The sequence below is a fragment of the Seriola dumerili genome, unplaced genomic scaffold (assembly GCF_002260705.1).
Source record: "Seriola dumerili isolate Sdu_G_001 unplaced genomic scaffold, Sdu_1.0 BDQW01000025.1, whole genome shotgun sequence".
NCBI lineage: Eukaryota > Metazoa > Chordata > Actinopteri > Carangiformes > Carangidae > Seriola > Seriola dumerili.
The window spans coordinates 3,454,336-3,479,664 of NW_019174280.1; the positions used below are offsets into that span (position 1 = coordinate 3,454,336).

General features: G+C 39.6%; 2 protein-coding genes and 1 non-coding gene across 3 annotated transcripts in view; 1 reads left to right on the top strand and 2 right to left on the bottom strand.

Annotated features, from left to right (window-relative positions):
- Positions 1 to 755: 755 nt before the first annotated feature.
- LOC111236393 (tudor domain-containing protein 15-like) lies at positions 756 to 10,080 on the top strand. The gene is made up of 4 exons (XM_022765090.1): positions 756 to 772; positions 3,287 to 9,031; positions 9,385 to 9,542; positions 10,067 to 10,080. The coding sequence occupies exons 1-4, from the start codon at positions 756 to 758 to the stop codon at positions 10,078 to 10,080; spliced, it is 5,934 nt and encodes a 1,977-aa protein (XP_022620811.1).
- A 1,403-nt stretch (positions 10,081 to 11,483) lies between these two features.
- Positions 11,484 to 11,566, bottom strand: trnal-cag. Its single transcript has one exon. It is a non-coding gene; the product is annotated as a tRNA-Leu (tRNA).
- A 2,579-nt stretch (positions 11,567 to 14,145) lies between these two features.
- Positions 14,146 to 25,329, bottom strand: part of afdn (afadin, adherens junction formation factor) — a 72,475-nt gene continuing 61,291 nt past the window's right edge. The window contains exons 34-36 of the mRNA XM_022764433.1: positions 21,463 to 22,015; positions 15,772 to 15,856; positions 14,146 to 15,002 (exon numbers count right to left, since the gene is read on the bottom strand). Coding sequence (XP_022620154.1) covers positions 14,849 to 15,002; positions 15,772 to 15,856; positions 21,463 to 22,015 — 792 coding nt within the window. The 3' untranslated portion in view covers positions 14,146 to 14,848. The remainder of the gene's footprint in view (positions 15,003 to 15,771; positions 15,857 to 21,462; positions 22,016 to 25,329) is intronic.

Consider the following 25,329-nt stretch of genomic DNA (forward strand, 5'->3'; position numbering starts at 1 on the left):
TGGACATTGCACCATTGTTATGCATTACATGAAAAAAAGTTTGTCACATGTCTAAAACAAAACCTTAAATAACTAATTTCGGTGGATTTTAAATTTAAATAAATAGCTTTAGGCATCATCTCAAAATTTAGGACCTTTCATAACTATAAATAAGACTTCTTAAGACATTTTATAAATTTCCTTAAATTTCAAAATCTAATTTAAGGCATTTCATAATCAAGACTTTATAAGACATTTTATGGACGTAAATTATAAACAAAATAATAATTGATACTTTTTAGAACATTTTATGACCTTACATAGGTTAAAAAAAACCTTTAATAATAATACAGTAACTAAACAATAAGTTGCATGAGCAATGTTTAAAAGAATACCAATAATAATGATATTAACAAAATACTATTTTATATATAAACAACAAAAAAATCAATAGAAATAGATCAAAGCAGCAAATTATCACAAAGAAATAAATTAGACTGAACATCCAGATAAAAATGTAAAAAGTCAAAGGAATATAAATCTAATGTAAATGTAGGTTATATAGGCCAAAACAGAAATGCAGCATAAATCCGAACAGAAATAAAACTTTTAGCAAGAATCATATTTGCATTTGAGATTTCAAACTAGTCTGCCAGTATCTGCATCATATTTTTAAGATTTTACCTGAAGTCCATGAGAAGCCCGGACATTTCTGGCCTTAACTCGGGGAGGAGACAGGTGTTGACGGGCTGCATCAATCCGAACAGGTCGCACTCATGAGGCTGTACAACAGGTAGGAAAACAGGCACGAAAACAGGCACAAATGTGAGTAAGGTATGTGTCGTCAGAAAGATGTTCGGTGTTCCCAGTTACTGGGGGTTAATTTGAAGTAAAAGCCACTATGTTGGAGGCCGAACGTTACACCGAACCATGAGGTTAGCTTCGTTAGCATAATTAACTTTAACGTTAGCTCCGTTAACCGTTCACTGTCGACTTGCACCGCCATGGAAAAGTCCACGGAGTCACTTTTAGTTAGTCCGAACATGCTCTTGCATCATGTGGCTTTAGGGGAGCGACTCTTTGTCATGTTTCTACATTTGAAATTTTACTTACATTTACTTAGCTCAGTATAATCATGTGGGTTCCCAACAGATGAAGCTAACGTTAGCCGCACATTTCGCAACATTTTACATAAAACTAGCCCACGTGGACAAATACATTTCTTTTAAAGCTTAGTTTGGATATTTAATGTTGATACGTTGTGGAGAGTATGCATTGCATGAGAACATGGTATGGGACGGACAGAGCATGGATTAAACAATTTGTTGGAAAATTTCCTTTTAGATTCTGGGTTGCAGAAAACACCATACGTTTTCTACTTAAGTATAAGACTCAAGGTTTATTTTCTCCTTAGCTTAGGGAGTTACTTAAGGGTGTTGCACAGAATCTCTTAAAAGGTTTGCTTTGTTAAAGAAAAAAGGAGTGTAAAAAAAAAAAAAAAGGTGACCATTGAGTTCTCCCACTGTTCTTGGCATGTGTTCATTTTCTTGACTTATCACCATAAACTCAGCTCATGTTGCAGTTAAGATAGAGTCAGAGGTATCTTAAGTTTTTTTTTCCTTAGTTTGGTCAATAATGTCTTTTGTGCAAGGATGTAACTGAGTTTGACTGATTCATTAAGGATAAGACTAAGATACGGAGAGCACCTTAAATATTTAAGTGAACATTTTAAGGAAACCTTAATTCAGACTTAAAATCTTAATATAAGGTGTTTTGTGCAACTGGCCCCTGGTCTCAGACATGATTGCATCACATAATTTCTGCAGATTTGCCAGCTGCAATCTTCTGTTCTGCCACATCCCAAAGGTGTTCTATTGGATTCAGATCTGGTGACTAGGGAGGCCACTGAAGTACAATGAGCTCAGAGTCATGTGCATGAAACCAGTTTGAGACAACTTTTGCTTTGTGACATTGTGCATCATCATCATCATGTTAAAAGTAGCCATTAGAAGATGCTAAATTGTGATCATAAAGAGGTACATATGGTCAGCAACAACACTCGGCTGTTGCATTCATACGATGACTGATTGGTAATGAGGCCCAAAGTGTGCCAAGAAAACAATTCCCATACCATTGCCATCAGCCTGGACTGTTGAGACAACAGTACACACACTATTTCATTGAACACATCTGAAATCCTAATCTACCACCGGCACAGAAATCATTTTGCTATCACCAAAATGTTGGCATTGTAAAGCCTGTTTTATTTATGTAGCCTAAAGTCACGTAACAAATTTCTCTCAAAGTGCTTAACAGTAAAATGAAATACAATTGGTTCATTTTAAGCCTTGCTTAGTTAAGGTTATACAGGTTTTTTTTATATTCTGTAACTCCAGGTTAACATCAGTGCTGGTTTAGTGCTTATGTTATTTAGATAATAGTGCGCACATTTACTCATATTCAGCTATTTCTTTCTCAGGCTTTGTTTGGGATGTGACAGTTACTGATGCTGCTGCTGTGCAGACAGTGATGGGTTCCGAACATCAAAAGTAAGTAAACAATATGGCTAAAGAAAATGATGCATGCATGTTTTTTCTTATACCATAAGATTAATCATTTTTCAGTGTTAGGTAAGATATTGTATAAATTTGTTATTTTGTATTTACTCTATACTCTGTATTTTTACATGAATCAGTGGACTGAGGTTTAGTGGAGTTCTATGGGTCTTTACTCTTACATTTGGGTGATATAATGTTTAAAGGCACTGATGAGAAAGACCCAGGAATAGGGCTGCCTTAAGCTACAATCTCTGGTAGCCAAGTAAAGTTGATCATTATTTTATTTGTATGTTCATTATCTCTTCCAAATTATCTGACCCAATACTTATCATACGATTGGTGACTCATTGGCTCTTTTTCCTTCTCATCTTTTAAACTGCCCAGATGACTCATGTATTCAAATGCCTCTTTGTGTGCTGTGTTATGTCCATGCCAGTAGATCAGGGCTTTTGTTTTTATTCCCTCTTTCACTTGTTAGGTTAAATCAAATGCTTTTCAGCATTTTTCAAAAATGTAGTGTAGATAAAACAACAAATGCAATTTCAGAATAAATGCTAATAAACTCGAAGAATACAACAGAACAGACATGGAGCTTGTATTAGGGATGTGTCTGAAAAAACTCCCTATTTATTATGAAGTGCGCTATATTGTTCTCCATTTACTCATTTATGAATGAAGTCATACTCTTGCCAATTGATTACAAATGATACTTTTTGAAGGATAATAATATTAACCACTTGAATTTGCAGTTCTCGGGATCCTGGTCAATCAGCACCATGCGCCCTTTGGCCAGTGGACCTCAAGTTAACACACTTGGACTGGAACCCGGAAGCAACTCTGATTCACTTCCAGGGACAGTACCTTACCATATGTGAACTGGACTATAACATCTTGCAGGGAGAAATACAGAACATACCAAAGACAGAAGCTGCAGTGGATATTGGAGAGTTCTGCCTTGTAGAAGATTTGGCTTCAGCCCGCTGGTACAGAGGAAGAGTTCAGAACCAAAAAGAGGACTTGTTTGATGTTTTCCTTATAGATCACGGTAATGTCTTGAGTGTTGACATCGCCCACATATCTTCCTGTTCAAATGACCTGTTCATCCTACCTCCAAAAATAGTTTGCGGCTTTCTTGCAAATGTGTTGCTGCTTCAAAGTTGTTCTCATTCTGTAGTGGAGCAATACTTCTCAAGCCTGATTGGAAAAGATGTCACAGGTTACATTCAAGCTCTCCTTCCTCACAAAGTCCTCTTATTGGAAGCCCCTGACATCAACAATGACCTTGTTAGACATGCGTTTGGGAGACATGTGGACACAGACACCTTCCTCCTCTTGGTTGAGATGCTCACAGAGGTGCCACTCAAACAACATGTAGATCCAGTTCCTGACTTGCTCATTGAAAAGTCAAGGGGACAAGAGTTTTGCTTTAAACCATCGGGTTTGCAGGGATATGAAGACATTCTGTCATTTTGTGGGCCTAGATTGCATTGTGGGACACGTGCTAAAGTGCGAGTAACTGCTGCTGTCAACCCAGGGCTGTTTTACTGTCAGATGGCCAGTATGGAAACAGAGCTTTGGGAAATGTCAAAGGCACTGGCTGCAGTTTGTGAGTACAGAAGCAAAGCAAGTAATCAGAAGACTCCAGAAAACCTGGGTTTACTGTGCTCAGTTAAAGGCAAAGATGGGAAATGGTACAGAGGCTTTGTGCAGTTTCTCCCTATCAATTCTCAAGTCAGAGTTTTGTTCATTGACTATGGATTTTTTGAATCTGTCAAAGTTGAGAATGTCCACAGGTTGCCACCTAATCTCTATTCAACACCCATCATGGCATTCCCATGCTCTCTCTCCTCCCTGAGTGATCAGGATGAGGCAGTCAAAACTCAGCAGTTGAGTTTCCTCAAGGCAGGCTTGCTTGGAGGAGTGTTGGATATGGAGATCGGTAGTTTTGATGAAAAACAGCATCTGTACTCCATCACATTGTTTGGTGCTGAAGATAATTGTGTGAAAGAACTGGAGCCCATTCCTGAGCTTCCCACAATGGAAGTTGAGTCTGTGATTGAGACAGAAGAATTCTCTCCTCAGGGTGGCTATTTGTACTATGAGACAGTCATGGGTGAAGTATTGGGTAAAACACTGGAAGTAGAAGAGGTGCAGGTAGACTCTGTCTTTGTGGGGTATGTCGAGCATGTCCAGAATCCCAACCACTTCTGGATAAGAACACAAAAACGCAATGATGAGTTTCAAGAAATGATGACAAAAATGGCAGATCACTTCAGTCAAGTGAAACTGGATGAAGACATACTATTGAATCCCGAGCTTGGGACACTCTGCTGTGCAGTTTATGAGGAAGACATGCATTTCTACAGAGGTGTGGTAACAGATAATCTTGAGCATGGAGCTGAAGTTCTTTTTATCGATTTTGGGAACATTGAAAAAGTGCCACATATGTTGATCAAGAACATACCAGAGGCATTTGCAGGCAAATCAGCGTTTGCCTTTTGTTGTACTCTTGTTAATGTTTTACCTTTGGATGAAGTGTGGACCAGCACCACCTCAGACTTTTTCAGACGAGTTGTGTCAAACAAAGCTCTGCTAGTCCACGTTGTCCAAATGAGAAAAGACAAATTTGTTGTCAACCTTTATGAGATTGGAAGTGACAACAATCAGAGTATCACTGAACTCCTGATCTCTTCCAAACAAGCTGAATATTGGAAGAACATTTCCTTAGAGCCTGTATTGCAAATCAACATGGATCTGACAGAAAAAACAAGGTGCCCAAGATATAGTGTGACATCAGACATCAGTGGAAATACAGAGGAATTGGATGATAATGAGGAGGAAGAGAACACACACAAAAATGAAATCAGTAAAGCTCAAGCCCCTTCCAGCTTCAAAGCTTTATGCATCAAGCCCGGGTGTGAGTTTGCAGTGCACTGCTCTTACATAAACTCTCCATCAGATTTCTGGTGCCAGCCTCAAGATAAGGTTCCAGTTTTGGAGGAACTGATGGATGAAGTTCAACAATATTACTCAACTAACACAGTCCCTCTCCAGTCAGGGGTTTCATGTTGTGTTGCCAAGTCACCTCAAGATGGAAGATGGTACAGGGCCTTCATTACAGAAAGACACAAAGGTAATGCCAGAGTGATGCTGGTTGACTATGGCCCTACTATCCAAATCAAGGAGCCTAGTCTTAAGGCAATAATGCCAGAATATGTTTCTTTGGAAGGACAAGCTTTCAGGTGCAGTTTTTCTAAACTGATTGAACCTACTGACTCCAAGAACCGTGAGGACTGGAATCTGGAGGTGTGCAACTCTGTGAAAGCTTTTATCCGCAACAGCACCCACAGCCTAAGATGTAAAGTTGTCTCTCAACTGAATGTGAAAAACAAAGGGCTGTGCCATGTTGTGGACCTCTACAACACTGAAACCCAACAGAGTGTCGCAAATTGGCTTGTGGAACAGGGCCTGGCAAGAGAAGCAACAGTCTCTACAAAGCAATTGTCAACTGTGTCACCTGAGTCTTTTGTCTACTCTTCATATGATGTAAGTCCTGAAAATGAAGAACAAGTGTTTGTGACTCATGTTAGCAGTCAGTGGGAGGTCTACTGTCACCTTGAGAGAAACACTGAAATCATCGAAGAGCTCGAAAAGAAAATCTTGGGGGAAAGTGAGAAAATGATGCAAGCCAGTACGAGACCTGTTGTGAGGAAGTTGTGCCTGGCAAAATACTTTGATGGTAAATGGTACAGAGGCTTGGCACATGTTGTTCAGTCGCCTCTGCATCTCAGTGTGTTTTTTGTGGATTATGGAAACACAAACATATCTGAGAAAACCCATGTCATGTTCATTCCCAGAGACTCTGCTGATTTGTTGTACACACCCATGCAGGCTGTGAGATGTTGCCTTGTATCAGTGTCAAAAGAGGATCTCTATGCAGATGTCAAGGAATGGCTTGATAGAGCAATCCTCAACAAGCAAGTGAAAGTCGTCATACGTGGAAAGAATGAAGATGGTTCATTTGATGTTGAGCTGTTTGATGGGGATGTTAACATCAATGAGAAGGTAAAGGAGCTGATTCTCAGTCTTTCACCTAAACCAAACACAGTTGTTAGTTTTGACACAAGCTGCAGAAAGAGAAAACATAAAGCTTTCCATGCAGGACACGCGAGGATCTCAGTCAAGCGCAAGAGTCAACCTAAAGGGAGGACCTCAAACTCCCCCACAGGGAAACTCCATAGAGGTATTCAAGTTGCAAATGCACCCCAAAAAAATAAAGAAAACACAAAAAACAGTGTTTATGGGAAAGCTCAGAACAAGAACACTAAAGTAAAACAACAAGATGAGGACAAAACAAAGAGCTTTGTTCCTGTACAATCTTTGAAAAACTCTCAAGTAAAACAACAAAGAGAGTACCAGGATACAAACACAAAGTCAGAACAACCACAACAAACAAACCAAAGAGAAATCCCTCAGCACTTGTATTTGTCTGACAGAGTGAGTGCAGGCCTCAAGGTGAAGTGCTTTATCTCCCACATTGATTCTATCAACAGCTTTTTCCTTCAGCTGTCAGAGGATGAACCTGCCATCTTGAAAATGGGTGACGATCTCAACTCAAATATTCTAAAAAATTCCTTGAAGACCACCACATCTTTGAGAATCAATGACCTTGTTCTGGCTGAGTATGAGGAGGATGGTGCTCTGTATCGTTCTGTTGTGAAGGACTATGAAGGGAACTCTTCCTTCAAAGTTGAGTTTATCGACTATGGAAACTCAGGCGTTGTGGGAAAGGAGAATATCTTCTTAATACCAAAGGAGTATCTCTCTCAGCCTAGATTCAGCATATCATGCTCCCTGTTGGACACAAGCGCTTATGAAAATGATGCTTCTTTCACTGATGCAGTAATGGAGAAGCCTCTCATGGTTGACTTTGTCTGTCAATATGGAAATCGATGGGAAGTCAAGGTTGAGATTCTTGATGGAGCAGTTGGTTTTGCAGCACTCGAATCAGCTGTTGAAAGCATTTCCATGAACAAAAATGAAAAAGAGGAGGCTCCTATGAGTGAGAATGAAACAACTAAATCAGAAAGAATGATGCCTACTGTTAAAGGCAAAAATGTCACACTGAAAACACCAGCTGTCACACTGTCAACCAAACTGAAGGTAAAAACCTGCAGTTGCCATAGGAGAAGACCCACCACAAACAAGAGTGATTCAAAGAGGAATAAGAGGAAAACATCCACATCCTCTGCCAAAGGAATGAGAGATCGTGTCGATGCATTCATACATCTGACTATTCAAGCTAAAGACAGGGAGAATGGAACACTTCTGTCAGTCCAGAGTAATGGGGATTTTTACGTCAGACTTGCAAGGACCAGTGACATGCTTGCTGCATTGGAAGGTTGCATAGCTGAAAACCTATACAAATGCAAGATAGTGGTTAAAGAAGATGTCAAACAAGGCCTCAAGTGCATAGTTCAGGTACAGAAGGACAACAAGTGGCAGAGGGCTGTTGTTCAGCATGTAGGTGGAGAAAAATGCAAGGTAGTCCTGGTGGATCATGGAATAACACAAGAAATTCCAAGTGACTTAATCCGACAACAGTGTGGTGACCTGACAAAAATCCCGAACCTTGCAGTGCTGTGCAAGATGAACTTAGTTAGGTTCAGTGAGGGAGAGGATACTCACAAATTGTGGCGTAAAACTCTCAAACCAATGATTGGCAAAGAAGTCACTCTGGTTTTTGTGTGTTTTTCTGAGGCTGACAACCTTTGGATGGTTGAAATAGTCATGAATGGACTGTTACAGCAGAATGAAGAGATGGTCCTGTCACCTGCTGAAACCCAAAATAAGGCCACAGTGGAAGAACCTAACTTTGACACAAACCCTCCTCAGCAACTTGCCTTTGCTCCTATTGATATAGACAAAGTATACTATGGTTTTGCTGCTGCAGTGACAACTCCCTTTGAGTTCTGCGTTGTTCTTGAAGACTTGCTTCTCATCATGAACAAAGTGTCCATCATGTTGGATGACCTCTGTGGGCAGATGTCTCCTCTCCCTGAAGCCCACCTCGTCCATGGCAGCTGCTGCCTGTTAAAATCAGACTCCAAGAACAAGTGGTGCAGATGTGAAATCGTGCATGCCGACACAACTGTGCTTGTAAACTTGGTGGATTATGGCCATTATGAATGCATTCCATACAAAGACCACTCCAAGCTGAAGAGACTTCCAGAGGAGCTAATGAAACTCCCAAAAGTGACATACCCATGCATTCTGCGAGGGGTGAAGCCAGTTGAAGTGGACGAGCAGTGGAATGATGAGGCAGCAGTCTTCTTCCAGCAATGTTTGTACCAGAAGAACCTCCAGATCTTCTTCAGAGAGTTTGTGTCAAACACATACTGGAAGGTGGACATTTTGGCAGATGGCATCCATGTTGCCAAGGAGCTGGTGGATGCTGGACATGCCAATTACATAGACGTCATGCTAGAACTCAGGTATGCTTCCATCTATCTTTATCATATCTTTAATATATTTTTGGATGGAGGTTTCAGTCAGTCCTTTAGGTAGGTAATCTGTAATTCTTTTGCATTTCCCCTCCATTAATTTACTTGATTTATATTACCAAAAACACTTTCAAGGCAAAATGTCTATTCTGTCCTCACCATCGCTGTTAACTGTAATTTCTTGCATCAGGAAAAATGCTTTGGAAACCAACTTATCAACTCTATCAGGGCATATTGTAGCAAAAAATTGTAGTATTAAAAAAATCACCATTTTGCTGCCAGGACAGGGAAAAGAAAAATGTGTGTATATCTTCATGCTAATCACAGAAAACTTCTTATTTCAGGTTCCAGGAACAGAGGCCCTGTAAAGCCCCTTCTCAAAGCCCTAACAGTGAGGAAGAGTGTGCTCAGGAGGATAAAGGCTCTCATGGGAAGTCAGATCTTTTAACTGAGGAAGCTCAGGGGAAGAAGCCACTGAACACTTCGTTTGGATCTAGTCAGTGTAAGAAAAGTGTATTTAACATATTTTGTGTATTGTGTAAAAAAAATATTTTTGCACATTTTACTGCCAGCATTTACCAAATATTGGCTTCTATTCATTTCAAACTTTGGGACTGGTTTCCTTCAGTTTAAAATAAATAAATTAGTTATAGGGGTGGAAAGCACTGACATGCAATATTCAAGAGTGGAAGGCCAAAAAAACATTGTGTTCATGAGCTGTATTGTTAAAAGAAAAATTGAATCAAATCAAATCAGGAAGAACCATTAGAAAGGTGTTATTTGTTGGCTTCCAAAGTCAAATTTTGAGTTTTGGATGTCAGTTTTTCCACTAGTACTGAACCACCATACCAGAGAATTTGAAAAATAATCCATTATCTGAACTGCATTAGAAACAAAGAAACGTTGACAAATTTCAAATTTGAAATTGCGGTGTGATTTTAGAAAATGTTTGGCAGTAATGTATAGTAGCTTAAAAATAATATACAATACAGTCCTGTCACTTTGTCTCGTTTTCTTCTGTTACAGGTATTGTGATGTGAAGGCAATCACAGTAGTTCAAATGTGTGGCTAAAATGAGCAGTGAGGCCTTGCAGCAGTTTCCTGGGTGCCCAGCGTCACATTATGACTAGTGAGATACTGCTTCTTGGTTATTTTGGTTGAATTTTAAGCCTCAGCATTTTGAGTGTGAGCTGTTTTCCTCTATATGGGAATGTTGATAAGGCACATATTTTGATGGTTACCTGCATGTTGTATTTTGAGCTGTTATAACAGTGCTTTAGGTTAAAAAAAATGACAATGAGAACTAAATATGATGTAGCCAATGAGATGTGTTTAAGTTTAAAGTTTAGATTTTAGATTTGTAATTAGGTCTTAATTGTTGGCTTTGAGTTTTAGTAACCTTTGACAAGAAATTATTTTTCCAGATAAATAGAAAAACATATCCAGTTGCTAAGAGTTGGGGAACAGTTCAAATATTTCTATAGTTTGGTTTGAACTTTTTACAATTAGTGCTTTGTGCTGAATAGATATTTGAGTTGAATGCAGTAAGGCCTTTTCAGGTGCAAAATTAAATCCTTATTGATACTTATTTTGATGTCAAATAATTTTTCCTCTTAGATAGTAGTAGCACAGAGGTTCACCATTGGTGTGGGAAAACCCAAATACAGAAATAATTATCACTATCAAGCAATCTAAGCACAGGAAACTGCTTTAAGTGACACATACTTCATGAGCAAAGTCCTGAAGTGACCTGCACACAAATGAACAGCTCATGGCTCACCACTGGATGGCGCTGTTGAGCCATGATTGATTGGTCTTGTGTCTGGAAATGCTGCTGGACACTATATCATGTATCCCTACCCATTTAAACAGTATATTGTGATGTCTGTTTATGTATGAGTTGTGTACTAGGCTCTTCGGGACTTTACTGCAATGACCATACAAATGTTATCAGGAAGGAAAGTTTGGTTAAAAGGTTGATAGGTCATAGTGAAAGGTGGTGCTAAAGGTGGACTTTTAAATTTATAGTTGTTATTAATTTACATACACAACGGGCATTTTATGCCCTCATTGGACGGTGAGAGTGGAAAGAGACAGGTAATGCTGGGAGAAAGAGTAAGGGAATGACATGCAACAAATGGTCCGGCCGATCGGGAGTCGAACCGTTGCCTCGCTGTTCAAGGCATTTGCACCCATGTAGTGTGCACTCCAAACAATCAGGTCGCTAAAATATAAACAATTTTTTTTTTGTAACAGTAATTGAGCAAAGAAAATAAATTAAGGTGATTAAAGCATTTCTGTAAGTCCAATAGTGAAAATTAGCAGCCAATACCCGCCACACAGAGACTTGAAAACAAATTTTAGAACTGTTCCGTTCGTAAATCTATCCGGCACTGAATCCGCCACTCAGCTTGTGAAAAGTGTGACAAAGAAAAAACAGTGTTGTCAGAAGTGGGATTCGAACCCACGCCTCCAGAGGAGACTGCGACCTGAACGCAGCGCCTTAGACCGCTCGGCCATCCTGACGTCTGATGACGTGGTCATACAGATGGAAATATGAACTCGGTAATCTTCCTTTGCAAAATTATTATGTGACTGTGGGGTGTAGAACGTTTTCATGTTTTATTTTGAATTGTGAACTGAAATAGAACAAGACGCCCGCTGTAGTGTAGGAGACGTCACGTTGTCGATGTCGAGAAAGTAGGGGTACGGTATGGAATGTAGGTTATGGCCATAGTGTGGCTACTATACGGAAGCGTGTCATCGTTATATTAATTTTACGCTTATACCAACATGTCGAATCTTCTAAATCGTTACAAATGGCTACATTTACGTAAGATCTCTCTCACTCTCGTTCTCGTTCTCACACACACACACACACACACACACACACACACACACACACACACACACACACACACACACACACACACACACACACACACACACACACACACACACACACGTGATCTTTGCCTGTAGTTTTGAAAATGAAAAGCTTCCAGGTGTAGCTTCCAGCACTTCCAGGTCAACGGTCAAACGTGTTTAAAATGCCTTAAAAAAAATGAATGATGTTAACGTTACGTCACCACTTAAGACATAAATCAACTGACGATTCAACGATAGATTTTGGATCTTTAAAATGTTTAAAATGTAAAATGATTCAAAACCTTTAAGATATTCAATTAACTGTGATTTAATTGATAACAATTAAAATAAGCAAAATGTCACATTTTTTAAAGACGGAACCAGAAAATGTTTGGCATATTGAAAACAGTTGATTGATATTTGACTTATCTTGTAGCTCTATATGACAGTTACTTTGTACTTAATACAAGTCACTATTCAAATTTTTTTTTAAAAATAGTAAAAGTCAAGTATTTCATTTTTACTTAAAGTACAAAGAGAATGAGCAACAACATGTACTTAAAGTTATCAAAAGCCCATCAAAAATACTCAATACTATAATACTGGATCACATTATTTACAAGAACATGGTACTTCAGTGTTGGGCAAGGTGGAGGAAATTTTAAATTATTGTATATACAGCAGATTAATTAGGGTTAAACAGTTCAGTTAATGTGTATATAAAAGTATAATCTCAAACGTAACTAGCTATCTGATAAATAAGTAAAAAGTAAAATATTTGCTTTCTATTCCTGTTGAGAAGAAATGCTATGTAATATATATTGTTATATGAACCATAACTCAGTTACTTTTCACCATTTAGTTTATGTTTGATTGTATACTATATAAAAAAATGACACAGTCTATTAGCAGATGCCAGGAGTCCCTTTAAAACAAGATAGTTCATAGCCTTTGCATGAAATCATCAATACACCAGTAAGACTCGGATTAGCTTTGCATATGTACAACAGTCACCATATTTTAATGTCAATGACAAGAGAGCACACTTCCAGCCTGCACTGTTGAAAAATCTGTATTTATTAATGATTTACAAAAGGCTAAACATGAAACCATTTAAATGATTCAGTTCATTTTGAAACCTAAAAAGGAGTTGTTGTTGTTGTTGTTGTTGTTGCTGTGGGGGCATGGGGGGTGTGGGAGGAGAGAGGAGACACATCTGTAGTGTTTTTACAGGTCAGCTATTATAACAGCATCTTATCTCATCATGTGGAATCTGTTTTAGTGGAGGCTTCTGTAGAGAATAATAAAATAAATCCACACACAGGATGGAGTCACTCAAACAAACTGCAGAAGAGAGATAACATTTGAAACATCACTATTTTTAGATTTTTTTTTTTTTTTAAACCGGGGGACACACTGGGGTTTTGAAGTGTGTTCCTTTTCTACCTCAGCAGAGCAGTAGCGGTGGTGAATATGATTATGGAAATTGTGTGTATATATATATTTGTACAATCACAATTCTGTCACCTTAACTCCAGTCCTTAAAAACACCCGGACCCCTCCAACTTCAGCTGGTGTAAAAACAGAACTTTTCTGCCTCTAAAGCAGAAAACCACAGATTATTATCCACAGTCTGAGAGGTCCCAAATGTAATCTACTTCTCAAAACAGTTTGCAGATACATATTTAATATTAAAAACAAGTTTTTGTGCAAGTATGGTTTTTCCACAAGGTTTGAAATAAATATCTGTAAAGCAAAGGAGCAAGGACTTAAAGAGTAGTGTTAATTTATCTTTTTTTTTATTGTGAAAACCAACATTAATCACATAGTGAGTGAAAGGAGTTCCATTTTCTGGCTTGAATTTAGGTTATAATCAGTCAAATTAATTTCACACAACTCTGCAAAGAAATGACTATTTGATTTAAAAGAAAATAAAATTAAAAGTCACCTCAGGTAAGGGGGGAGAACATTTAAAAATTTTACTCCACTGACATTGAGGAGCAGCAGACCAGTCCAGCTTCGGCTGAACTTCCTGTAGGATTTTCTGTCACCAAAATGCTGTTGAATCACATTAGTTTTGCAGTTTTTAGTAGCCTGGCAGGTTTCTACAGTAGTAAAAGAGTGAGACAGTTGTGGACCCGAATATTTACAGTAATGTTATGCACTTAAAGATCCTTTTCTGGACTGTACAATCCTCCTCTGGAGAATCTTTCAGAGTTTAAAATGTCACCAAAAAAAAAAAAAAAGAATCCCATGCTTTCTTGCTACGGAATGAAATAACAGTGTTTTCACTCACTGAGAATTTAATTTAAAAAAAAAAAACAAAAAAACAAAAGTGAAGACCGGTCTTGAGCTCAACCTCAGGCATTTCTGCTGGCAAGAAGGAATTAAAAGTCTGAAAACAACGTGTTGCAGAAATAGAGCATAAAATAACACCATAAAATTGTTCATATTTCAGTAAGCTATTTAAAAAAAACAACAAAAAAAAAAATTTGAAATGAGAATAAACTTTTCTCCATCCCTTGCCCCAAAAACCATTTTACAAACAAAAATATATCCCCCTTTGTCGTGTGATTCTCAAATTCTCACTAGATATAATTAAAACTTTTTTTACAGTGCTTTATCATTATATATCTTTGACAGACCTTAATGAGGGGAAGAAATTTGAAGAAATTTTAAATGTCTCTCCTATTGCAACGATATAGCTACGTCAAAAAAGTGAATGGTCCAGTTATTCGATGATTAAAATAAAAAAATAAAAGGGGAAAATAAAAGAAACAGGAGGAGACGGTCAGTGGTTGGGAAGTTAGTGCCGGATCTCTTGACCTGTTTTTTTTCTTTTCTTTTCTTTTTTTTTTTCCCCCTCCCAGGAGCACCTTAACGTATCCGTGGTGACACTGGCGTTAAGGTGGCGCTGGGAGGGTGAAAGGCTCGGGTCTACTACTTGGTGTTGAGCTCGTTCTCCAGCTCCATGAGTTTGCGTGAAGCCTTGACCTTGTTGGAAACTTCCTTCCCCTGAGAGAAGAGACGCTGGCGCTCCTTGAAGGTCAGACTCTCTGGAGCACCGCTGGGGATCGAGTTCTCCTGCTCCTGACTGCAACACACACAATCAGGGTTCAAAAAGTTACAGTGAAGACCTTTTTAATACCGCAGAGAATGCTATTAAATATCTGTTTCTCAATCATACTGGGCCAAGTATGAAAGTATGATGGGAAACTAGTATGGATGATAAGACCTGGAATATTATTATTATTACAAGCCATTTAGCAGGTATTTTTGAGGAGGGTCAAAACACAATTTCTTACAACATAAAACACTGATTAAATAAAAAAAATAGAAATACATTTATTAATTCATAAACAAATAATAAAATTTGAAAAACCAGGCAGTTTAAGTATTCATTGATGAATTAATCGTTCATTTATAATTTCCTTTTACAATTCCTGTTTTTAGTGCTTTGTTACTTTTCCTGTGACAACCCTGGTCCTCCATACCCAGATAATTAATATTTTAATAACTGTATTGCAATATTAGACCTATTATTATTATTATTATTAGACTAACACTACTGAATGAAGAGCAGAACATTGTGAATTGACACTATCATACATGAAAGCATTATTTCAATATAATTTATTTAGAAAACTCTTCATATAAATAGGATGTTTAAGACAGCGAGCACCCACCTGAGAGTTCATGTTTTAATGTTGTTTGCTGTTAAGAAATGTTGACCGGCTTTATTGTATTACAGATGTCTAACACTTTTGAAATCCACTCAAAGCCCACATGAGTAAAAACAGGAGACACAGGCTGAGTCACTCATACAGACATTTCGGGGTAAATTAGTTAATAAGAGGCCTTACCTCTTTGTCCATTTGTCTCGCGGGTCCTTGTAGACTTCTCCTGATCCTACAACTCCTGCTGAGTTTCCAGTGTACGAGTTAAATCCTGTCCGAGGTTCAGGAGTCACACATAAGACAGACAGAGCAGTAAAACACGAGTTAGCATCATTCAGATACAGGTTTGTTTTCTGAAAACATCCGAGGTAGAAGCTGCTGGGTGACGGCTGACAAGATCTCTGCTACTTTGACTTTCATTAAATCACAATAGTTACTTCTAAAGCATACGCAATTACTGTTCTTAGAAACATAGCAACTAAAACCTTGAAGTTAATTAACGCTTTCAAAAAGTCTCTTGGTCACCAGTACCCAGCAGCTTCTCAGGGCGACATCACTTCATTTCCCACAGACCAGCCTAAGCAGAAGGAAGGAAGGAAGGAAGGAAGGAAGGAAGGAAGGAAGGAAGGAAACGAGTTCTGGAGAAGCATTAGGCAGAAACCATCAGATCTCATTAAAGTAGAGCAGCGAGCCGAAAAAAAAGAGAAAGAAGGAGAGCGTTAAAAAGCTGTTAAGGGCCATTCCAAAGCAGCAAAATGGTCTGTGGAAGTGTCGGGTTGGATCTGAGGCCGAGGTCACCATCAAACATGTCTGACCTTTACTGCTGATGGTCTGGAGCCCAGTGGTGCTACCTTACCATCTTTCTTCAGTCCTCATAATCCAATAAATATGAATTGCCAAGACATTACTGTCCTGTCAGAATCCAACCAATCACAAGTTTAAGATGTAATTTAAAAAAGATCAGTGCTCAATCAAAGTCAGAGAGGGTGACCCCAACCTTTGACCCCAAAGTAGACATTAATCAGTTGGCTCATGTGTCCTTGTGTCTTTCAGAACTGCAGCTGAAGCCTCAACCTTTCAAACTAGACCAGATTCTTTACCCACTGCTTTACAACCATTTGACCCAAGAGTCTGCAGATCTTTATTTCCAGACAAATACTGGAGCAGCCAAGAAAAATGATTAGTTGGTCCTCGCTGGTTAAAGAGGTGTTTGTCTGTGGAAGCTTTGGCTTCAATAAAAACCTGCAATCAGCAGGCGGTGTTCTATTATTTCTCTTTCTGTCAAGACTGATATTTCTTATTCCTACAGCTCCACTTCTGTCAAAAAGAAATCACAGAGCCGCAGTGTTGCAGTGTGGTTTATTCTGACTCAAGCCCTCATGAAATACTCAGGACGGCAGGTCAGTGGTTACCAACTGTTTTTGTCTCCCGGTTAAACACCTTTTTATCCCCCACGTGTCCATCATGTTCTTCGGAACTGATTTTAAAACACCATTAATTATACTGTTTAAAAGAGGAGATGTTAAGACTTGGTTTTCTTCCTCAGTTCAGTCAGGTTTGCATTTATACTATGAACCTTTAGAGAGGCAGAAGCCATTTAATCATTACTTTGACCTAATTTGACCTCTCATGTGCCCTCATTGGAAGCATGTAGTGATAGGGTGTTAGATCTGACACGGGTTGGTGGGAATCTGAGGTGTGTCTTGCACAGTCGGCCCACTGTCACTGGTAGTTTATTAGTTATTGTGATAATAAATATACTTTAAGATCAGCAAAACACAGGTTTATTATCTTGTCTGTGTTCATTTCCCCTGTAAACACAAAGTGGATATTTTTCCTACAACATTATAATTTCTACTTTTTAAAATGATCTGAGCTTCATCATCATCTTTCTACCTTCCCAGCGCAAGCTGCAGACATACCCTCTGGTCGGAGATCACTGCAGCTGAAAACTGTTTGACTAACACCGAGCTACATTATCTCATTTCCCTCATGAATACACCTTCAACCAGAGAGCAAGAACTAATCAGAGTTAAACAGAAAGAAGAAATCCCTGCAGACTCTCTTCAGCTGAGAGGAAACACTGGATCTAAACGGTAAAGTTGATCACTTCTCTGATTGTGCTAATTAAACAAACAGTCTTAACTCTACTTGGTTGTCCTTCATAAAACACAGCTTGGACTCCAGATGTATGCTGGTCTTGTGTTTCACATGAAATGAAAGCCGGGGGGGCGGCTGGTGCAGTTCAGATGCAGACACAGTGACAGGGTGTGAACCCAGATGGATTCATCCAGCTGGCAGCTCCGTGTCCTTCTTTGGGGTTTTACAGAGCGAAAGCAGAGGGAGAGATCTGAAGTGTAGCTTGGGACGGGATCAAGACGGGTCCTACTTCAGCCCCAAACCACATGAATACAAACTGGCAGAGAACAAAGTAACCACAAAGAAACGAGCCTCGTCCGGGGCCAGTTACATTCCTCTATGGAGCCAAAAGAGATGGAAAATTATACTTCTGGCACTGTGATTGAAAATTCTTCAGATTCACAAAAAGTCATCCACTGGCTTTTCACAGATTCTCAAAGGTTGTGAATGTTTTTCTTTTACTTTGGTTCAGTTATCTTAGAGGCCAGTGGATGCTTCAAAAAAAAAACAAAAAAAAAACACTGTTTTTGTTTTTCTGTAGAAGTACACAGTTTTTGTGAGAACATCCATCTCTGAGGATAATTTAATTTGCTCTTCCTTTGTAGCTTTCTCCAGTTTTTGCACCTTCTGAGACAAACTGGCGTCACTATTGTTTTTCTTGTGGTTTCATTCTGATTACAAAAATATCTCCGCTTCGAGAAGAGGCCGCATTTGATTAAAGTCAGAGTCGAGCTTTTCGGAGCCGCCAGCTGAACAAATCACACTCATTGAAACACATTTGGAGACTCATAACGCCAGGGAAGCCAGAGACTCAGGTGCCATTTGGTCACCTGAACCTGCCGCAATGCCCTGTGGGAATTGTAGTAAGGTTTTTTAGTAAAGCTGAAGCATTATTGACATGAAGGACAGCCGGATCAGCTGACAGAGCCGAAACAGGCAGACGACAACAACAACAAAGCACATACGAGGAAAAAACAAACAAACAAAAAACCAAACAGCAAGTTGGGAAGGCAAATTAACAGACAGACCAACAGAGACAGGCAGAGTGAGGAAAAGGAAGCAAAGACATAAATAAAAACAAATAAAGTCAGCAGGGTGCAGCCTGGTGGAAGCTACGCACAGGCAGTAAAAAGCAATAGACCTCAAGCCGGTTACTGGGGTGAGCTGCTGGCAGCCGGAGTGCAGTGTGTTATGTTTATGATGCACATGTGTGTGTGGGCAGGTGGTGAAACATGCAGATTTCATGTGTGAGGGAGGTGGGATGGGTGGGTGGGGTAGGTAGTGGGATGTTAGAGGGATGTTTTTTTTTTTTTTTCTTCTGAATTTGAGTGAAAATGCAACACAAAGTTCCCGTGAGGTCCTGGACGTGTTTTTAATGTTTAATAAGCAGCAGGGATGGAAGAGGTTTATGTTGAAGGAGCAGGCAGCTGTTTCCTGGACCTCAGGTAGTGATCACTCACACTGTGCTGCTTTGGAAGCTCTGTTTGTCTGTGGATGTTCAAACTGCTACATTTACAGAGTCACCGAGTTAGAACAAGTGTTTACTCCTGATTCCTCAATACAAAAGTACATGTCTGCTTGGGACCATTCATCACTGAACCTCTGTATTATTTCACATTTTTTACGCACTAGTACCAACACACGACTTGAGTTCCTGTACCGATTCCAAAACAATACTTTTTTGGAACCATGCTTTATTAATCATAAACATTTTATTTTATTAAACAAAGCCAAAGTTCTCAAATATTAAATGTTGTCTAACCAAAAACATCCATATGAGAATTTAGCTTCAAAATGTAATTTGAATTTATTATGAATTTGACCAGACTGATGACAACTTTCAGTATTTGAAAGTTTCTAAACTCTATGTGCTACACATACATTTCAGTCCATACCAAAAAGAGCACTGAGGTTCATTACCTGGCCCTAATTTTGTGCGAGTCTTGTCAACATTAATTTGACACTAACAGAGTATCTGAGACTAGTTACATATATTACATAGCATTGGGTGTAAGAATTGAAATTTGTTTGGCTCTGTGAGTAAATATAGTGTTTGTTATTTGATGTCTTTAGAACTTGTATAAGTTGTGTCAACGTGCACAGGGACAGCTGATGCAAATTAGCTGGTGGCTTAATCTGATACAATGCATCTTTTCTCTTTGTATGACCTTAATGTTTCTTGACATGGTCCCTGACCAATAAATGTGATGAGCTAAATAATTAGTAGATCCACTGATTTAGACCTAACTTTCCAATGTCTTCTTGCAACCCCTCATCACCAGCTGTATATGTCTGCCAGTTGTGACTAGTTCATCCAAAAATGGTCTTTATTTGAATAATCTGAGTCCTGAATAAATAAACTCAGAAATCAGAAACAAGGCAGGAAATGGAGAAAAAACCAAAACAATATGCACAACTTCGTGCAGCAAAAATGTGTTTTCTGATGGTCTCTTCTGTTAATCATCAGGACCAAAAATAAGGTCAAAGAAATGGATTCAATAATTATAATTATTTCCTTGTGTCATTCTGAAAACATGACATTAATGCTTTGCATAGAATGTGTGTCTGGGTGGAATTATGACAGGGTATTTTGGGAGCAAATAGTTTAACACAGCTGCCAGCTGACTGCAGCTTGACCCTGCTAGTGTTAAGATATCGCTCTCCAACAATGAGGCCTTCTGAGGAAAAGTAAAGATGCATATCTTGACATAACATTTGATGTGAATGAACCAAGAAAAACAGCTGTTTAATATTTGATGTTAAGAACAACTAATTTTAACCTCATGATAAATAACCTTCTTTAAACCTGAGCATGACCTCTCAAATCTTGAGTACAAGTAGTGATAACAAATAACTGCCACTAGGTGTCACTGTGGTCTGAGCAGACTTGAAGCTTTGAGTTTGCTTCAGCTTGTTAACAAGAAGATTTGAACCATGAGGAGCTTTTTAAACATCCACAGACAGAGAAGAGCCTTTCACTCGACACACTGCTGCAGTGTGTTTTTTTTTTTTTTCATGTTTATGAGATGAGAGCTGATTCGTTTTAATCCAGTGATCGATGGGTGCGTGAAGCCAATGGTGTGTCTCCTTCCCTTTAAAGCCAACACCGCTAAGCAGAGCCACGGGGCAGGAAGGGGGGCAGGCAGGCAAACCGACGGCTGGCCTCGCCCCCCCAATCCCAAGCAGCAACCAACCAGACACAAAGGAGGCGGCGAGCGACAACACCAACAGTACTATGATTGGCTCTGATGGGTCTCAATCTGCAGCAAAAAGTGGTGGCGTGATTATCGATTGCTTTTTTCTGTTCGCTAGTGCTGATCGAGGGGGTGTGTGATTGGAGGAAGATGAGGAGGGGGGAAAAAAAAAATTACTGGGGACAGGAGGAGATGGTTCGAAGAAACCAACATTTAAAAAAAAATACAAAACAAATACAATCTGATTCGCTTGAGGAAAGGGAGTGAAAATTTCCACATATAAAATAACGAACATAAAGTGATGAATGACGACTGATTGACGACAAAAAAAATTTGAACAAACATTTAAAGGAGGAAAAAAAGTAGACGGTGGAGATGAAAAGGCAGAACACCTCTCTACTGAAAAACAAGGTCCAAAGAAACACAAAACTAAACCATGAAGGAGTGGGTAGTAAATGAAGAGGTGAGTGAATGAGAGGGAGGTATGGGAGCTGTGGAGGGCGCTGTGGCGAGCCTGACTCCTCTCTCCTCTCTCTGGGTCTACCTTTAAAGCCTCCTGGGGGCATGGAGCTGGGTTTGGCAGGAAGGGGGGGGCCTGTACTGTTGGAGTTGTTGACTGGCGGCTGGAACGAGCCAGACAGGAAGATGCCGTCAGAAAGAGGACGGGGCTTGCGCGCAGTGGGCGGCGGCTGAGGCCTGCTGTGATTGGGCGAGGCGGTGGCCGGGAGGTCGCCATACGACTTCCGGGTCGCCGACAGCTTCACCTGACCTGACTGCCCGCCGCCGCCACTCCCTGCTTTGGTGGCTTCCTTGCCTTCCTCCTCGTCTTCCTCATCGCCCGCGTAGGAGACAAACTTGGCGGTGTAGAGCGTGTCGGGGGAGGTGACCTGGGTTTTGAGGTAGGAGGTGTTTCTCTGTGGGGGGGGCGGGGGGGTGTTAGTAGGGTTGTGGGGGGCGGGGGGTTGGTAATCCCGGGGCAGCGGGGGCCGATACAGACCGGCCGGCTCGTCGGGCGTCAGCAGCTTTCTCTCGGCCTCATCATGCTGCCGGCGCCGCTCCGCCTCCAGGCGAGTGTAGTACTCCTCCTCCTGTCTCCTCTAGGGGAGGGACAACCTGTTAGTACGCTCCACTCTCATTGGCTCTCACCTCAGTAAAGGACACTCACTGGCTAATTAGCTACAGACTACAGCTGGGGCTCTATTAGACATCAAGCACCACTACACTACAAACCACATGTGTCCAGACACCTGTCTCCCAGACTCTCACACAAACTAAACCTGGGCTTCATTAGACCTGGTCTAACTGGGCTGCCTCCTTAGATACAAAGATTTGGTCCATCTAAGTCCACCATGACAGAACTGATGCTTACACTCATAGATAAGGGCACTCATTTATAAAAAGTTTTCACTCCATTAACAGGCCTTTTTCACCCGAGACACTCTGACATGTCACTGTGTGAAAAAACTAATCATGGCTGAATTCCATGTAACAGCTTTTGTTTCAGGGTCCTGGTGTTGTGTTCACTGTCACACTATCATGGCACCTGTGCTTTTCCTACTGTAACATGTCAAAATGCCAACTGTGAAAAAGGCCCATCAAGCAGGTTAAGAAATATATATTTTGAAGTAGAAATGGATGATTTTCCAGCTGATGCTGAAGTTTGGACATACATTTTCCTCCTTTTTGAACAGAACTTAACTTTACTGATGCAAATAAGGCGTCAAGACTTAACAGTCGAGTGACATTTCTATTAAAGGTACAGTGTGCAACATGCTGTGTGCCAGCAGTGTGAAAACACAGCTGGCACAGCTGGAATTTGTTGTTCAGGGATGCATATTTTACTGAATATGAATCTGTTATTTACTTATTCAAATCGCTGTAATCAATTTCAATCAATTAGTTGTTCCATCTATAAAGTGTTGCTCATCATGATTTGTTAGACCTAGAGTCCAAAACCCAAATATATTCAATTAACAGTGAGAGACGAGCAGCAAATTCTCACATTTGACTCTATAAATTACTTAAATGATTAACATGACATTACACAATGATTAACATTTACAAGGAAAAAAAGTCAATTTTCATGTGTTTACTTTCATGATTTCTTAGATTTATGTCTCTGGTTTGACAGAGGAGGCAGAACTAGAAAAACCATAACCACAACTGAAGGAATCCATTTCAGCGTGCCATTTGAAATTATTTGATGATCAAGTTAAAGAATACATTAAAAAAAAAAAAAAAAAAACTGTTTTATAAATGATGCCCCTAAAGCTGGACTTGTTCTGAAGTGGTTTTGTCACATCCATCCTCATACACTTGACCTGATCTTGTATAAACACCAGGGGCAACAGGATAAATACGTCCAGGACTTTCTTGTTCTACCCTCCACAAAAGTCTGATATTTTCTACTTTTGCAGCACCTAAAAACCTGCTTCCTAGACCACCCTGTCTACCACCAGCTCCCCTCCCCTCAACGCCCGGTGTGGGCATGTGTGCTCAAACTCTCTATGTTTCATATGTGTATCCTCAGTTTATACTAAATGGTTTGTGGGTATGGTTGTGACTCCAGTGGCTGAGCTCTGGTATCTACACTTCAGGGAAGGGGCCTGTGATGTTACACATGAATCTACACTGGAGGAATGTGTTTAGATTTCTGGGTTTGGAGCCCGACCAGCTGCTCTGGGTCACATGTGCTTAATCTCGATGCTTGTGATGTTAAATTATCTTCACGTTTGTTTGTTTTTTTTGGTCCGTTTCATGTGTTGAAGGTCTGCTGAGGGCTGAATGTGGTCACGATCTTGTGTGTCCTCACCCTGATCACCCCTAAGGACACACACAGCCCCGTAAAATCTCTAGTGCTGTGACGCTGATGTATCCGAGCTGATGTGATGGTTGAATCAGCCCAGTTGGAATCTGAAGAAACTGGGAGGGATTAGTGGGTGCGTGGGTTTGAATGAGTGGCTGGCTGGATCTCTGAATATGTACGGTATGGATGACTGAGGGCGGGTATGGGGCGGGAGGGCGAGTGGGTGTAGATTTCTCTGAGTGCGTGTGTGCATGAAGTGAATATAAAGCATGTGGTTTTTGGGAAAAGTGGGAGGGTGGGGCAGCATTCCCTTAACATAGTTTCTGAAGCGATGCTGGATGGAAATGGTAACAAAAAAATTAAATAAAAAATAATAAAATAAAAACCTCACAAATCATAATGTAACCGATTCCCCCCAAAAAACTCAAATAACTTCCTGACATACACTGACAACGACCAACAACAACAACAACAACAACAACATGATGGGGAGTCCCATGCTTTAGGTGGGTGGGAGCACATAACATGACACGGCAACACGTCACATAGGGTGGGGGGGCTGCACAGGATGAGGACATGCAACTGGACATCTTCAGATAAACATTAAACATCAGAACAACAGTCTTATCATCAAAATACAATATAATAAGAAAATTATGTCATTAACAAATATTAAATATATTCTTGAACGTTACAACTGTCAACTTTCTACCATTTTTTTTTTTAACCCTTGTCCTTTCAGTGTTTAAAATCTTAAAAATAAACCAAGTGGTGGTGTAAACTGCCCTAACAGATTTTTAAATATCCAGCGGTCTGATCAGGTCTGTTTAGGTCTGCAGTTCACGGGACAAATGCACCAAAAATAATAACAACACAGTGATAAAAAAAACACGGAGTATGTTTGATTTAACACACAAGTCGAAGATGGATGGGTGGACACCAGATCAGACCACTGGTCATTTAAAAATGAATTAGCACTTTATAAGACATATTAGTAATATGACGTTTTCCTAATAATCTGAATGGCCTGTATTTAGTAAGGAAAACATAAATTAAGTCATTACAACATAGATACAGTGGCTTAGGAACATTTTCAGACACATTCACATGTTGCACACTTCACTGTGTTTAAACTGGATTAAATTTATGTTTTTTTGGCAATTAATTCTATACACAATAACCCACAAGGAACAACTAAACAAACACAGACATCAGTGAATGAAAACCGAAATTCACTTTTTTTCCCCCAATCATATATTTATTTTATCCATTTCTATGGCGCTCAAAACTGAGCCCAGATTCTTGGGTTACTCTGTCGAGAATTAATTGCCAAAAAAAGCTACTCTTTTTACTTTAGTACTACTAGTACTTTAAATTAAATGTATAACACAGTAAAGTGTGAGGGGGTCTGAATCTTTTCAAAGTATGATTTAGGGTTAGACTGATATGTAGCAGATGGGCTTTTATTTTCTTTTTAATAAATCCATATGTCACCTACATCTGATATCATGGATGTAAATCAAGTGTTTTATATAAATATCCACTGTATCTTTACATTTACATACAATACATTTTAACAACTACAACTATTTTCACAGATTGTAC